The sequence below is a fragment of the Stenella coeruleoalba genome (genome assembly GCF_951394435.1).
Source record: "Stenella coeruleoalba genome assembly, chromosome: 1".
Taxonomy (NCBI): Eukaryota; Metazoa; Chordata; class Mammalia; order Artiodactyla; family Delphinidae; genus Stenella; species Stenella coeruleoalba.
This window is the reverse complement of record NC_137169.1, coordinates 94,021,416-94,039,540: the sequence shown is the minus strand read 5'-3', so window position 1 is coordinate 94,039,540 and position 18,125 is coordinate 94,021,416. Positions and strand designations below refer to the sequence as shown.

At 37.8% G+C, this 18,125-nt stretch overlaps 1 protein-coding gene across 2 annotated transcripts in view; it reads right to left on the bottom strand.

The window, feature by feature from the left end:
- NTNG1 (netrin G1) overlaps positions 1-18,125 on the bottom strand; it is a gene marked incomplete at its 3' end in the record, with an annotated part of 324,453 nt that overhangs the window by 37,812 nt on the left and 268,516 nt on the right. For both annotated transcript variants that reach the window (XM_079902407.1, XM_079902408.1), the window contains one exon: positions 13,323-13,457. In XM_079902407.1, coding sequence (XP_079758533.1) covers positions 13,323-13,457 — 135 coding nt within the window. The remainder of the gene's footprint in view (positions 1-13,322; positions 13,458-18,125) is intronic.

Genomic DNA, 18,125 nt, shown 5'->3' with positions numbered 1-18,125 from the left:
GCATCATCTGAAGGATCACAAGTTGTCAGGCTTGTAGAAGTTAATCTCAGACCAAAAAAAAAGAAAGAAAGAAAAAGAGATCCCCCTGAACTATGGTAGCAGAAAAGCTATGATAGGAACCAATTAATCTCTAGAAAAAAGAAGTTATATAAGTCTTAAGTCTGATTCTTGGAAACCAGAAGTGAGGACTGAGAACAAGGCTAGTGAGAGTATGAGAGTCTGTCTGTTGGTAAGGAGATTCTAGAGGACAGCTGAGCAGCTGAACTGGGGGTCTTAATACAAATTGAGCTGTGTCTCTCACTCTACCTTCCCTTTGCCCCATGGTCTTGGTGCGAAAGTCAGAGCTGGAAAGTTGGGGAGGCCCTAGAGATCTTTTCACTTGACTTTTCTTTTAAGCAGAAACTCGCCAAAAAAGCATCATTCACAGGAGCCCATTCAACTTCTGTTTGAGATTTTCCAGAGTCTGGGGATTTATCATAACTCAAGGCACTCTACTGTATATTCTCAAACACATGGAGAGAATAATTGTTGGAAAGTACAAGGCTGAAAACCCAACTCTCTCTTTTTACCCACTGGTCCCTATTCTATCTTCCTGAAATAACAAGTCCTTCTGTTACGTAGTAGTCCTCTAAAACTGGTTGACAACTGTAACACGTTAAATCATATGCTTACAAGCCTTTTTAAACTCTCTTTCATATGAAAAACCCTTCATCAAAGACAGAACCCTCCTATGCCACTGCTTCGTTAAAATGTTTTTTTTTCCCGATGACTGGACTCTTGCTGTGGGCTGTCCAGGGCATGTGTCAGGGGAACTAAAACTGTTTTGGTCCTTGTTTTGTGTGAAATTGTGTTAGCTTCTTAGCCACTCATGACAAAATGTTGTATGGAATTGAACTTGAATGGAAGCTAAGATTCCCACATATTTGCCAATTGAACAACTTGTTAACACAGCTCTACGCCATTCTACATTTTTGCAGTTTGTTTTTATAGCCTTAATTTGTAGCACAGTGCCTAGTATATAGTAGGGACTTAATAACTGTTCACCAAAAGCTCATAAGAAATCCTCATATAGCCCTGTTGGTTAGTTTAGAAGTCTCCCAGTTTTCTCTAGGTACTCTATTAGAAACAGTTTGTGATTTTATTTAAAACATTAACTTGTGTGTTCTTGTGTTTGAAAGAGGGTCTAAGATCCTACGTTTCCCCCCCAAGAATATTTTGTATTCTTCTTAAGGTTTGGGACAGTATCCCTTAAAGGTTTTTAATAGCATTGGTCTCTTATGTGACGTTGTTATCTCCCTACTACCAATAAGTGATACTAGTAGTTCACTGACTGCTTCTTCCACTCTTTTGGGCGAAGAAATTCTCATCAATGCAAGCCAACAATTAGCAGGACACATCTTTTAGCAGATATCTTGATATGTGAATTCCCCCATTTTGGAAGATTACAGAGCATTTAGATTTCCTAATTTGGCTTTGGACAATATCTATATCCTCTAAATGGTTGTATCGTCTATAATATACACTCATAATACCTTTTCTATAAGATCTTTGATCTTCACTGAAAAATATTGCACTGTCTCTAATTCACAGTGCAAGTCTATACCTTCTTGACATACATCTCTCCTTTCTAATCATATTATGTATTTCTTTCAAAGTTTTACCCTTGAATATCTTTATTGCAAGCAGGCATTACATTCCATCTCCATAATACCTGCATATTTATCCCTGGAATTAAAAGCTTGTATTCTTGATGATTATTGTGGTAGGTGGAGAAAAATGTCTCCCTAAAGATGTCTATATCCTAATTCCTGGAACCTGTTCCTTTACATGACAAAAGGGATGTGATTAAATTAAGGCCTTTCAGATGGAAAGATTATCTGTGGGTCTCCACTCTAATCACATGGGTCCTTAGAAGTGGAGACTTGTGTCCAGGCTGTGGTTTGAGAAAGATGTGGTGATGGAAGAAAGGCACAGAGAAATGGAAAGTTCCTGGCTTTGAAGGTAGAGGAAGGGGCCACAAGCCAAGGAATGCAGGTGGCCTCCAGAAGCTGGAAAAGGAAAGGAAACAGGCTCTCCCCTAGAACCTCCAGCAGGGAATGCAGCCCTGTCGACACCGTGATCTTAGCCCAGTGAGACCCTTATTTACTTCTAAATACAGAACTGTAAGAAAATATATTTGTGTTGTTTTGAGCCACTAAATTTGTGGTAATTGGTGATGATTTTCTACAGCAGCAGTAGAAAATAAATACACTTATTATGCAAACACTGGGAAGGGATACACCTAAGCCAAGGAATTTTGTTCCCCAAACTTTCTCTTATTTTTCTCCTGAGAATAACTGTGGCCTTTTTTTTAACTTTATGGTTTGCCACAGTGTCTGGTTTTACAGTTTTATAAGGGTATTTTCACTATATTTCTCTTAAATTTAATTGAAAAATCTTCTTGATCAGGCCGTTGAGCCTCCTACTAAATACATGTTTTCCTGTTCTTGGTAATATATGTACGGATCCCTTCCAAGAACACATATTCTGATACTATAGACCATGGTCCAGGAACTTAATCTCAGCCTTCCTGTTGTTATGTGTGCTTAGTTCTTGATTTCCTACATTCTCTGTTATCTTCCAAATCATAACATTTAGCTACGTCACGAAATATTTTGACTTTAACCCAAATATTCACACTATAAGTTCTTCTGAAAGCACCATTAGTATTCATATAAATTAGGTAAAAATGTGGGGAAATTGCTGGCTTTAATAAACATTGCATGATATTCCAGTGTAGCTTATACATTCACCAGGAAGACAATACATCTCCTCATTAGCCTCACTGGTTCTATGTGTGAGTATTCCTATTTCATTTTTCAAACCAAAAAAATCACACACCTGACCTATGTCTAGTCTTCTTGGTGCCATTAACAAGTGTTCCATTATTTTCCAATACAGGTTAACCAACCATATTTTGTGTGAAGCACGAAACGTTACTTTCTCTTTAGAAGGTTCAGCTTTATTCTCTGGGATGTGGCTCATGCCTCTTCTCGGATTTCAAAGGGGTGCATTAAAAAAAAAATCTCTTTCTCCTCAATCTCATTCTTCTGTGGAGCAACCTCAGTACTAAGTTTGATTCTGCCTGTCCTCTTTGAAATCTTTTTATTTCTGCTTTCTTTCCTGAATTGTGCATTCCATGCTGTCTAAAGTCCACTCATTCTGATGGTTTTCAAGTGTTTCACCTTTTGTCTGAGAGACCAGCTTACATTCATGGTGCACACAATCAGTGGCCCCCTCACGAGAAAGTTCACTAATGAGCCTGGAGTTATCGATTTCCCCAGCTGAAGACACACAATTGCTTTTGGGGTCACCTTTGTTTCAATCACTTGAATTAGTCTTGTCTCTGATCAAGGGATTTTTAGAATCCCCTAGGTCAACAATTTGATACTCAATAGTGGCCATTCTGGCTGCACTTTCTGCACTATCGTTGTACAATTAGTTTGAAACATGGATTCTTACCTCGTTCTTTGACAAATCAACTTGTGCTTGGAACTAGCTAATAATAATTGAGATCTTACTATGGACCATGAGCTCCACATTATTTTCCTTGAATCTTCACAATTACCATATGTGTTAGGTCCTAGTATTATCCTAATTTTTAGATGAAAAACTAGCCTTAGGGAGCCCAAGTAATTTCCTCTAAGTCCTGCAGGTAGTAAGGGGTGGAGATGGGATTCAAACCCGGGTCTGTATGACTCCAGAGCCTAAGTGTGTACTCACGTAGTTCTATTCATAGGATGTAAGCGACAGTGTCAGCAACTGAATCTCTTTCTTTATTTTCTATTCCCAAATCCAAGTCCTTTTGGACTGCAGTTCTACCTTGCTCCTCTTGCCAGTCCTCTGGGGGACTGGAACCCTGTGTCTGGATCCCTCAGACTCTGTCCTGATACCTACGACATCTCCTCCCTGGCCCCACTTACCTAAATATGCACTTAATCCCTGCTCATTGCTGCGAATGCTGCTATCAGCCCTAGTTGACCACTGTGTTTCTTCTTGGCCTTGATTTCTTCTTGCCAGGTTAATATCACTGTCACTAATAATGTGGCCAACCCAAGGATGGGTTCAACTCAGGGCAAGCAGAAGCATATGTGGGTGTGTGTGTGTGCGTGCGCGCGCACGCACATGTGCGTACGCGTGCACATGTGATGTAGGGAGTGACTGGGGAGGGGAGAGAGAGAGAGATTGATTTGAGAGGCATTTTTTAATGTATTCATGTATATGCAGACAAAGGAATGATATGAAAAATATTTATCAACTTACAAGCACTAACTACTTAGTATGAATACCTGCTCTAGTACTGGTATCCAGTACCAGCTGGTGCTGAAGGCACACCACTGACAGGTATTACCCTGTTAGTTGCTAGATCTTGGGGGGCATCTAAGAGATCCTAGGGAAGGCGCTTAAGGATCTTAATGCAATAGCCATTTACCAACTGGCAAAAGGCTTTCTATATTTTAACAAAGAATATCAGTCCTGTGTGGGTGGGTCGAGGAAAGAAAAGAAGATTTCAGAAAGAGATAAAACGATTGTATGCTCAAAGGTGTATTTGAAATATGTGAAATTTATACAGTAAATCCAGTCTTACCCTGTTCCAGTCCTTCCTTTACAGAGTAGTCAGAATAATCTTTCTAAAACAGAATTTTATCCTTTCTCTGTTTGAAACTGTATGGTGGATCCCATATCTCCCCTGTATGATGGTCCTCACACCTATTCTCTGATGAGATAAAACTTCGTAGCTTGGCATTCAAGAAACTACAAGATCTGGTCTCTGGTTGCTTCTTCAACATTTTCCCTTCTTCCCAACACACACAACACACACACCATTTACCCTCTAATCATATCAAAACCATTTGATATTTCTGGAACATAGTGCATTACCTCATGAACTTTTTGCCCAAGAAGTTCCATCCTGGAAAACATCCACTAATACTAGAGTACACAAACAAATGTCACCTCTCTGGGAAGCCTTACTCCCCATCTGGGCTTCACTAAAGTCAGGCACATAGCACTTGGCTCTGATCACCTTCTAACCGTTAGGTGCTTGTCAGCCTCGCACTCCAGATTGTGAACTTCATGTCTACATGTCCAAAGCAGCTATCTCTCTTCATCCTTTAGCCTCTACTGTAAGCTCAATACCTAATTTATAGTAGGTACTCAAGAAATACTCAAGAAGTTTTTGGAACCAAGATGGCAGAGTAGAAGGATGTGCTCTCACTCCCTCTTGCGAGAACACCAGAATCACAACTAACTGCTTAACAATCATTGACAGGAAGACACTGGAACTCACCAAAAAAGATACCCCACATCCAAAGCCAAAGGAAAGCCATAATGAGATGGTAGGAGGGGCGCAATCACAATAAAATCAAATCCCATAACTGCTGGGTGGGTGAATCACAAACCTTCAGAGTGAAGGTCCTGAGCCCCACGTCAGGCTTCTGAACCTTGGGGTCCGGTAATGGGAGGAGGATTTCCTAGAGAATCAGACTTTGAAGGCTAGTGGGATTTGATTGCAGGACTCTGACAGGACTGGGGGAAACAGAGACTCCACTCTTGGAGGGCACACACAAAGTAGTGTGTGCATCAGGACCCAGGGGAAGGAGCAGTGACCCCAGGGGAGACTGAACCAGACCTACCTGCTAGTGTTGGAGGGCGTCCTGCAGAGGCAGTGGGTGGCTGTGCCTCACCATGAGGACAAGGACACTGCCAGCGGAAGTTCTGGGAAGTACTTCTTGGCGTGAGCCCTCCCAGAGTCCGCCATTAGCCCCACCAAAGAGCCCGGGTAGGCTCCAGGGCTGGATAGCCTTAGGCCAAACAGCCAACAGGGAGTGAACCCAGCCCCACCCATCAGCAGTCAAGGGGATTAAAGTTTTACTGAGCTCTGCCCACCAGAGCAACAGCCAGCTCTACCCACCACAAGTCCCTCCCATCAGGAAACTTGCACAAGCATCTTAGATGGCCTCATCCACCAGAGGGCAGACAGCAGAAGCATGAAGAATTACAATCCTGCAGCCTCTGGAACAAAAACCACATTCACAGAAATATAGACAAGATGAAAAGGCAGAGGGCTACGTACCAGATGAAGGAACAAGATAAAACCCCAGAAAAACAACTAAATGAGGTGGAGATAGGTAAACTTCCAGAAAAAAAATTCAGAATATTGATAGTGAAGATTATCCAGGACCTCGGAAAAAGAATGGAGGCAAACGATGCAGGGGACGCGGGTTTGTGCTCCGGTCCAGGAGGATCCCACATGCCACGGAGCGGCTGGGCCCATGAGCCGTTGATGCTGAGCCTGCATGTCCGGAGCCTGTGCTCCGCAATGGGAGAGGCCACAGCAGTGAGAGGCCAACATACCGCAAAAAGGAAAAAAAAAAGAATGGAGGCAAAGATTGAGAAGATGCAAGAAATGTTTAACAAAGACCTAGAAGAATTAAAGAACAAACAAACAGAAATGAACAATAAAATAACTGAAATGAAAAATACACTAGAAGGAATCAATAGCAGAATAACTGAGGCAGAAAAACGGATAAGTGACCTGGAAGAAAGAATGGTGGAATTCACTGATGCAAACAGAATAAAGAAAAAAGAATGAAATGAAGACAGCCTAAAAGACCTCTGGGACAACATTAAACGCAACAACATTTGCATTATAGGGGTCTCAGAAGGAGAGGAGAGAGAGAAAGGACCCAAGAAAATATTTGAAGAAATTATAGTCGGAAACTTCCCTAACATGGGAAAGAAAATAGCCACCCAAGTCCAGGAAGTGCAGAGAGCCCCAGGCAGGATAAAGCCAAGGAGAAACATGCTGAGACACATAGTAATCAAATTGGCAAAAATTAAAGACAAAGAAAAATTATGAAGGCAGCAAGGGAAAAATGACAAATAACAAACAGGGAACTCCCATAAGGTTAACAGCTGATTTCTCAGCAGAAATTCTACAAGCCAGAAGGGAGTGGCATGATATATTTAAAGTGATGAAAGGGAAGAACCTACAACAAAGATTACTCTAGCTGGCAAGGATCTCATTCAGATTCCATGGTGAAATCAAAAGCTTTACAGAAAAGCAAAAGCTAAGAGAACTCAGCACCACCAAACCAGCTCTACAACAAATGCTAAAGGAACTTAACTAAGTAGGAAACACAAGAGAAGAAAAGAACCTACAAAAACAAACCCAAAACAATTAAGAAAATGGTACTAGGAACATACATATCAATAATTACCTTAAACATGACTGGATTAAATGCTCCAACCAAAAGACACAGGCTTGCTGAAGGGATACAGAAACAAGACCCATATATATGCTGTCTACAAGAGACCCATTTCAGACCTAGGGACACATACAGACTGAAAGTGAGGGGATGGAAAAAGATATTCCACGCAAATGGAAATCAAAATAAAGCTGGAGTAGCAATAGCAATACTCATATCAGATAAAATAGACTTTAAAATAAAGAATGTTACAAGAGACAAGGAAGGACGCTACATAATGATCAAGGGATCAATCCAAGAAGAAAATATAACAATTATAAATATATATGCACCCAACATAGGAGCACCTCAATACATAAGGCAACTGTTAACAGCTATAAAACAGGAAATCAACAGTAACACAATAATAGTGGGGGACTTTAACACCTCACTTACACCAATGGACAGATCATCCAAACAGAAAATAAATAAGGAAACAGAAGCTTTAAATGACACAATAGACCAGATAGATTCAATTGATATTTATAGGACATTCCATCCAAAAACAGCAGATTACACTTTCTTCTCAAGTGCGCACAGAACATTCTCCAGGATAGATCACATCTTGGGTCACAAATCAAGACTCAGTAAATTTAAGAAAATTGAAATCATATCAAGCATCTTTTCTGACCACAACGCTATGAGATTAGAAATCAATTACAGGGAAAATAATGTAAAAAACACAAACACATGGAGATTAAACAATATGTTACTAAATAACCAAGAGATCACTGAAGAAATCAAAGAGGAAATCAAAAAATACCTAGAGACAAATGACAATGAAAACATGATGATCCAAAACCTACGGGATGCAGCAAACGTAGTTCTAAGGGGGAAGTTTATAGCTATACAAGCCTACCTCAAGAAACAAAAAAAAAATCTCAAATAAACAATCTAACCTTACACCTAAAGGAACTAGAGAAAGAAGAATAAACAAAACCCAAAGTTAGCAGAAGGAAAGAAATCATAAAGATCAGAGCAGAAATAAATGAAATAGAAGCAAAGAAAACAAAAGCAAAGATAAATAAAACTAAAAGCTGGTTCTTTGAGAAGATAAACAAAATTGATGAACCAGTAGCCAGAGTCATCAAGAAAAAGAGGGAGAGGAATCAAATCAATAAAATTAAAAATGAAAAAGGAGAAGTTACAACAGACACCGCAGAAATACAAAGCATCCTAAGAGACTACTACAAGTAACTCTATGCCAATAAAATGGACAACCTGGAAGAAATGGACAAATTCTTAGAAAGGTATAACCTTCCAAGACTGAACCAGGAAGAAATAGAAAATATGAACAGACCAATGACAAATAATGAAATTGAAACTGTGATTAAAAATCTTCCAACAACAAAAGCCCAGGACCAGATGGCCTCACAGGTGAATTCTATTAACATTTAGAGACGAGCTAACATCCATACTTCTCAAACTCTTCCAAAAAATTGTGGAGGAAGGAACACTCCCAAACTTATTCTATGAGGCCACCATCACCGTGATACCAAAACCAGACAACGATACTACAAAAAAAGAAAATTACAGACCGATATCACTGATGAATATAGATGCAAAACTCCTCAACAAAATACTAGCAAACAGAATCCAACAACACATTAAAAGGATCATACACCATGATCAAATGGGATTTATCCTAGGGATGCAAGGATTCTTCAGTATATGCAAATCAAGCAATGTGATACACCATATTAACAAACTGAATAATAAAAACCATATGATCATCTCAATAGATGCAGAAAAAGCTTTTGACAGAATTCAACACCGATTTATGATAAAAACTCTCCAGAAAGTGGACATAGAGGGAACCTACCTCAACATAATAAAGGCCATATACAACAAACCCACAGCCAACATCATTCTCAATGGTAAAAACTGAAAGCATTTCCTCTAAGATCAGGAACTAGACAAGGATATCCACTCTTGTCACTATTATTCAAGATAGTTTTGGAAGTCCTAGCCACGGCAATCAGAGAAGAAAAAGAAATAAAAGGAATACAAATTGGAAAAGAAGAAGTAAAACTGTCACTGTTTGCAGATGACATGATACTATACATAAAGAATCCTAAGGATGCCACCAGAAAACTACTAGAGCTAATCAATGAATTTGGCAAAGTTGCAGGATACAAAATTAATGCACAGAAATCTCTTGCATTCTTATATATTAATGACGAAAAATCTGAAAGAGAAATTAAGGAAACACTCCCATTTACCACTGCAACAAAAAGAATAAAATACCTAGGAATAAACCTACCTAGGGAGACAAAAGACCTGTATACAGAAAACTATAAGACACTGATGGAAGAAATTAAAGATGATACCAACAGATGGAAAGATATACCATGTTCTTGGATTGGAAGAATCAACATTGTGAAAATGACCATACTACCCAAAGCAATCTACAGATTCAATGCAATCCATATCAAATTACCAATGGCATTTTTTACAGAACTAGAACAAAAAATCTTAAAATTTGTATGGAGACACAAAAGACCCCAAATAGCCAAAGCAGTCTTGAGGGAAAAAAATGGAGCTGGAGGAATCAGACTCCCTGACTTCAGACTATACTACAAAGCTACAGTTATCAAGACGGTATGGTACTGGCACAAAAACAGAAAGATAGATCAATGGAACAGGATAGAAAGCCCAGAGATAAAGCCATGAACCTATGGTCAACTAATCTATGACAAAGGAGGCAAGGATATACAATGGAGAAAAGACAGTCTCTTCAATAAGTGGTGCTGGGAAAACTGGACAGCTACGTGTAAAAGAATGAAATTAGAACACTCCCTAACACCATACACAAAAATAAACTCAAAATTGATCAATGACCTAAATGTAAGACTGGACACTATAAAACTCTTAGTGGAAAACATAGGAAGAACACTCTTTGACATAAATTACAGCAAGAGGTTTTTTGATCCACCTCCTAGAGTAATGGAAATAAAAACAAAAATAAAGAAATGGGACCTAATGAAACTTCAAAGCTTTTGCACAGCAAAGGAAGCCATAAACAAGATGAAAAGACAATCCTCAGAATGGGAGAAAAGATTTGCAAGTGAAGCAACTGACAAAGGATTAATCTCCAAAATATGCAAGCAGCTTATGCAGCTCAATATCAAAAAAACAAATAACCCAATCCAAAAATGGGCAGAAGACCTAAACAGACATTTCTCCAAAGGAGACATACAGATGGCCAAGAAGCACATGAAAAGCTGCTCAACATCACTAATTATTAGAGAAATGCAAATGAAAACTACAATGAGGTATCACCTCACACCAGTTAGAATGGGCATCATTAGAAAATGTACAAACAACAAATGCTGGAGAGGGTGTGGAGAAAAGGGAACCCTCTTGCACTGTTGGTGGGAATGTGAATTGATACAGCCACTGTGGAGAACAGTATGGAGTTTCCTTAAAAAACTAAAAATAGAACTACCATTTGACCCAGCAATCCTACTATTGCGTGTATACACAGAGAAAACCATAATTCAAAAAGGCACATGCACTCCAGTGTTCACTGCAGCACTATTTACAATACCCAGGTCATGAAGCAACCTAAATGCCCATTGACAGACAAATGGATAAAGAAGTTGTTGTACATATATACAATGGAATATTACTCAGCCATAAAAAGGAACGGAATTGGGTCATTTGTTGAGACGTGGATGGATCTAGAGACTGTCATACAGAGTGAAGTAAGTCAGAAAGAGAAAAATAAATATTGTATATTAACGCATCTATGTGGAACCTAGAAAAATGGTACAGATGAATTGTTTTGCAGGGCAGAAACTGAGACACAGATGTAGAGAAGAAACGTATGGACACCAAGGGGGGAAAGCGGCGGGGGCATGGTGGTGGTGGTGTGATGAATTGGGCGATTGGGAGTAACATGTATACACTGATGTGGATAAAATTGATGAGTAATAAGAACCTGTTGTATAAAATAAATAAATAAAATAAAATTCAAAAATTAAAAAAAATAAATAAAGAAATACTCAAGAGGAGAAAGCTCCTATAATCTCACTGATCTACATACCAAGGATGTAAGGTGCTGGAGCTGAGGCATGGAGGGTTTTGTACACCATACAGCCTTTGTGTGGTAGGGCCCTGCTTAAATCCAGTCTTCCAACGCCAGAAGGAAAAATTTGAGGACATTACATTTTTTATAATACTCCAGGAAATTATCACAGAAAAATCAAGTTAGGCCCTTTTTTTGGCATACATTTCCTCTAAGGCTTGATTAATTTTCCTCTCCAATGTCTTTCCCTGATTACACTTCAGGAACCCATTCATTAGGTCCTGTTGCATCAGGTAGTTTACATGAGACTTTCCCTTTGAGAAGGTGTGCCTTCATTATAAAGTCTCCTCATTCCTTATGCTTTGAATCTTGTTGCTGATTTCGGCCCTTCCTTTGTCTCTCCTTCTCTCCTGACTGTCAGCCTTCTTTGGGCCTCTACATCTAGATGTTCCAGGACTGATGACTTATCCTCTGAGTCCTGGCTCCTCACATTGTATCTGGGATCCCAAACTCATTCAGAACCTTCAGGTGCTTTCTGGGAACCTACAGTGTGTACAACGTTAAAACCATGGCTTATGTGCAGAAGCGCTGCCTGACTTCTCACTATTTGACGCTTTTAATGATTCTCCAGCATGGTTGGAGATGCTCATCCTCTAGCTTCTAGATCCTATCCTAACCTTGGCCTGCTCAATGCCAAATCTCTCAATTATCACCATAGTTCACTGCTGCCCATGGCATTAGTATGGCAGTAAATTTCACTTTGGCTTTATAATATGTAGAAATATAGCCTTCAGATAACTATACATTCCATAAGTAGCAGATAAAATATTCTGTACATCCCTGGTAGAAACCTGCTTTAGATAGTTCCTGCATACTGACGATTTTTCAAGTGAAAAGTAAGCAAAAAACCTCTAGAGCTGTGCTGTCCAATATGGTAGACATATGTGTCTATTAAGCCTTGCAATAGGGCTAGTTCTAATTGAGAGTTCTGTAAGCATTAAACATCTGATTTCAAGGACTATGAAAAATGTAAAATATATCCTTAACAACTTTAACATTAATTCTATGTTGAAATGATAATATTTCAGGTTTTTTTTGGATAAAAGAAGTTATTAAAATCCACTTCTATTTATTTTTACTTTTTTAATGTGGATAACAATACATTTAAAGTTACATGTGTGGCTTGCATGGTTTTGTATTGGACTGCGCTCTCCAGAGGCTTTGCCTGGTGGCTCTTTAATATTAGTAAGCTGACTGTGTACAGATAGAGGAAAGTTAATGCAGAATTAAAATGCAAAAATGGTTATGAATGACAGAAGGAAGCTTCTGCTCAGATTTTAAAATTTCTCTTCCCTGAATACACCAACATGCCACCTGCCTTGACAAGCTTTTAAGAACGCCTGATAATCCTCAGAGAAATGAGGTTGAACCAAATGGCATCTGTCTAAGGCTCACTGCATGGTGCCTAACCTCAGAGGCTTAAAATCAATATTGATTTTCATCATTTATTTTATCCTGGCATTTAAATATCCCTTAGATTTATTACCTTTCGGTTTTTGGTTCAGATTCAGTGATGGGTATGATACAAGGGTGGTAATAAGTTATGCAGATATCATTTAATTTATGAACTCTGGAGCTCCAGGGTAGTTCAAGAAATATATTAACCACATACACATCACCCTTCATTTTGCGGTAAGGATTTCTAAGCTGGGTCCCTATTGTGCCACTTAATTTATGGTCTGGCCAGGTACATGGATCTGCATACAGTACTTCAGTGTAAGTTTCTCCAGCCATCAGAGGGGACAAAGATGGGCTTCAAAGGAGCCAGCTGGATAGCTGATGGATTGCTCTCTCTCCTATACATAGGCTGAGGCATTATGTAGTTTTTAAAGCTTGTCAGCGGTTTGGGCCTTTTTCTGCTCTGAGAAGCTGCACACACCAGCCTAGACAAGCAGAATCAGCCATGCTGCAGCAGGCAGAGGACAGCTCCCAGAGTTACTTACGTTGACAGCCGTAGTGCCAGGAATTTCCCGGCAGACACTCATCACACTTAGGCCCTGTTGTTCCAGTCTTACACTCACAAAATCCTGAGCCATTACAACGATCATGGACTGAGCCCAAAGGGTTACAATAACACTCTGTAGAAACAAGACAACACACAGGCTGGAGACAAGTCCACATGGCTTATAAGTTATCAACACAGGAGTGTTGCTTACTTAAATGCATCACTTAAAGAAAGATGTCCACTAATGAAATGCTTTGGCAAATCTGGCTATTTCAGGTCCCTTTATTTATTTGCTCAGCCTTCCATGATATCATTTTTATGTTATGGGAGGAAGTCAACTGAAAACCTCCAAGGAAATAAGACATCATGCTCTTCACTGGTAACAGATCGTAATGGAGGTTCCATTTGTTAGGGCATTTTTAGATGGTTTAATGAATGCAATGAGAATCCTTTATATATCCTTTATATATCAAGGATAAATCAATATGCCATCAGTGTAAAATCTGTTTTAAATTATTCAAATGAGCTTATCGGTTACACTCAAAATTTGAGAACTGCTGAACATTGTTAAAGTGGAATATGAACGCACTTTGTTCATTCAAAGTCAGTTTTACTATATGATTTGGGATGGTGCTTTATATATATATTTATACAATGTTGTGATGAGCCTTTAGATATTGTATCTGCTACACATGTTAAGTTAGTATAGCTTTTATGCAACCTAGATTAACAATCATGAAAGAAAAATGAATTTTGTAGTCCTAGATAAATTTCAACATAGGCATCATTATACTGTCTATGGACAGAACAATATAACTTTGTGTAATAAAAAGTAAACAATAATTTCTTGATTCCTCACACATTATTATGCAGAATATTTTTACTTCTGAAGCTCTGTTTTTCTTAAAGGCTGAATCAGAAATAAGAATTCCTTAGGCTTCCATTAGCTTGAAAGGTAACAGCAGCTAGTTTCCAGCTTTTGGAATTTGCAGGCCAAAGTTACTTCTTTTGTAACCCCACTGTATAATACTGGGCAAGTTATTATGCCCCTCTGTCTCTTGATTTCCTTTATTTTAAAATGGTCCCATTAAGAGGTTTTCATGTCAAAAAACCAAATAAAATCACACCAAGCAACTAAGCAAGCAACCAACGGTGAGAAACGCTGAGAATTTTAGTTTAATAACTTTAAGTTTAGCATCTTAGATTGGCAATGGAGATTCAGGGTTTACTATTAAATAGAGAGATCCAGAGGTTTGGTTCTGTTTTTGTCATAGAGACTAATCATATAATTTCTTCAAAGAATGTGGAGTACCTTAGAATCATTATTTATTTCATGTTGAGTAAGTCAATTTTGAAGTTCAGCATCCTTAAGACACAAACGTTTGTATGACTAAGAGTAACATACATAGGTAAAAATAAAACCAAATAAAGTCTAAAATGCTCTCTCCTTGTCTGGACTGATTTGCACTTAATAATTGGAGTTTTATTTTAAATTGACATTTTCTATTTTAATGTGTGTATATACAGCAGTTGTTTAAAACATTTTTAAATAGCAATTTTGTTGTGGCTTTAAAAATACACACACACACACACACACACTATAAGTATATACCTATAGCAAAACTACTATAATATGTTTCTTACTATTTAAAGTGTATAAAGTGTATAAGTTGACAATGAATCACCAACATTTCATAAGCCAGGGAGTAGAGTTACATCTGGCCAATATGAATTCACATACTGTGCTAGTCAATTAGCCCGTAACAACTGATTAATAAAGGGTTTTAGATGTAAAAAAAAAAGTAAACAAAATTTTTAGAAATGTGGAACATCTAAACCATGGTACATCTCAGTGGTTGTCATACAAAAGGTGGTAAGTGTAATGTTAGTCAGGAAAATAAGTGACAAGGAGAGGTGGGGTCTACACTCCACATTACATACAAATAATTTAGTTTAAGAAATATCATTTCTGGAACGACAGTCAATGGTAGATGTTGGGGTGATGAGGATGGCCTTGGAGAATTATATTTTATTCCATGAAACTAGGAAGAATATACAGGACTGTTAGACTAAAAAACAACATGAAATACTTTTGGAAGTCTGATTAAAAAGTTATACTACAATTGATTTATAAGTATTAGAAGTGTCTTATGTTTGCTTTGTTTTACAGAAGGTACCTCTGATTACCTGATCTTGGGTTTCCAGGGGAATGAAAACAATAATACATCATAATTGGAGATATGTTTAGTAGCAACTGCTGAGCCCTGCATTTCATTCAGATGTCAAGCTTGTTATCAGGGATTATTAGCAGTGATTACCCAAGGTCACAAGCCACATATCCTCTAGCTTCCTGATTAATGTTTGAGTTTATATGAAATGGAAACATGCAAGGATGTCATCTTCATGAAATTGCTGCATCATACAGGCTAGTTACATGCATCATTGGAAACATGGCTGGCTTGGAATTTGTATGAAAATGGGTAAATTTACCAGGAATCACAAAGCAGCGATCACTGTGACAACATGGAATAGCGTGCATTTTATATTTGCCATAATATAAAATGATGCAAATAGTTTAAGACATCTATTTCAACACAGTCAACATTTGGTCAAAGATATGTGCTGTTCCCTCATAGCCAGGGTGGTGGATTTCATTGCCAATTGTTAAAGAAATGGCAAAGTGCCTTTTTTCCCCTTAAGTTTAGAACGGCTTAGATGAAGTTCAAATTTTCAGGGATTAGTGCCTAATTCTGTGAAAGTGAATTGGGTAAATATCCATTCATTTTCATTAGTGCTTTCTATACAAAATGGCATTAAAATTAACTCAATTACTTGAGGTGTATCCTCTCCAATTTAATTCTCAGTCCTGCTGCAAGCCCTTTGGGGAACTTAAATGTAAAAAATAGAGAATAGGTTGGTGCTGCCCCATAGGGAAAACCTTGGTAATGGAGCCACAGGCTTCCAATGGCCTTCAGAGAGCAAACCCCAGCCTCAGTCTCATGCCCAGACAGCCTGACAGCTCTGCCCTTGGCCCCTCCAGTGGGAAAAGTGGAAGCTATAACTCTTTTAGGAAACTTTCGTACGCTTATAGAGACTAAAGACAAAAGGTAGACCGTATGTAGCATATACCAGCTAGCCAAATTTTTCAGTTCATTCTTTAAAAACAATTTTACCCCTTAGGAAAAGAGCAACAATTTAAGGAATTTTGGTATGTGGAGGTATACTGTAGCTAATTTTAATGCTATCTAAAAATACTCATCTTTGTGTTTACCTATATCCACTTGGTTTGAAGAGCACACAATACTGAATAGGGATATGTTTACCTCAATAATATAAAATCCTCTCCAAGATTTATAACTTTAATTAACAAAGTTTCTAGAAAGGGAGAAAAGAACTGTGTTTGATTTTTTTAAGTAGAAATAAATACAAGAATGTATATTAAACTTTCCATTCATCTGTATTTTACATGATTTAAAAGACAAAAGCTGAATGGCAACTTCTTGTCTGTGGATAATCAAATATGGATTTATAACAGAACTATGACTCTTAGAATTAGACAGGAATTGTGGATTTTGTAGTTCATAGATTACTTTAGAACAGAAAAAGGGGAGGAATTCATTAGAATAGAATACTCTGAGTAAAATATATTGGGATATTGTTAAGTTACCTGCTATGAGAAATTTTATGGAATAAAATCTTTTCTTTTAAGGTCTTTTTCTTTGATTTATTGAAAATAATATGAAATTGATATTGCAAAACATTTACATCTTATTGTAATGTTTTGTATTTTGAAAAACTGATTAGCTTTTATTCCTGTGTTCCTATTTATTTTACCTTTCCACTTGTTAACATATTTATAGTATGACATTTATATATTTTTACAAATGACATTCAGCAAAATGTAACTGCATTCAAAATTCAGACAGCTATGTGCCTTTTGGTTTTTATTAATATTCTCAAATCTTTGTAACCCAAATGTTATAAAGGCAATTGAACTTCTGTTCACAAGCTCATAGTGGAATTGCTGCTGTCATCCTAAAAACATACCATAAGTAAAAGTCTGACAAGCTTAGCTTTGCTAATTGTGTCAGGGTAGTTGGGAGAAAGCGTTCAAAAGCTTTGAAGTCAGGAAACTAACTCTTTACTAAAGCTGTATGATTTGGGTCAATTTGCCTTACTTTTTCTCAACTAGAAAATAGGGGAAATTATCAGTGGAGTACTTACCACCATGGTTTTGTTAATGAGGATTAAGTAAAAACAAAACAAACAAACAAACAAAAAACATACTTGCAAGTCAGTTCACAGTTTACCAAGTGTTTCCTGTGCATCCCATATGACACCAAGTTGACCAGGAGTTTTCAACGACTTACCTAAGGCACACAGCTATTAAATAGCAAACTGGGACTTGAACCCAGCTCTCCAGCCTCTAAGTCCAGGGATTTCTCCACTAATTCACAAATAATAAGGAAGCACTTTGAAAAATAGAACATACTATAGACATAAACAGTATTATAAAAACTTGGCCCATTTTAACTGAAAAAACTTGTCCAGCTATTTTAAATGACACTTGGCAAATAACTATATAACCTTGACAATCCAATCAGAAAACAATGATCCCAGAATTACAGATTGATTTGATTTCTTTTTTGATGAAAAGATCACCTTTCATTTTTCAGCTTGTGTATTCTATCTAGTCTTTATGTGAAAAAATCTACCTTTAACATTGGTTGCCTATATATTACCTATTGGTGTGGTAACAGATACATATGTACCCTTCACCATTTTGAATATATGCACTTCT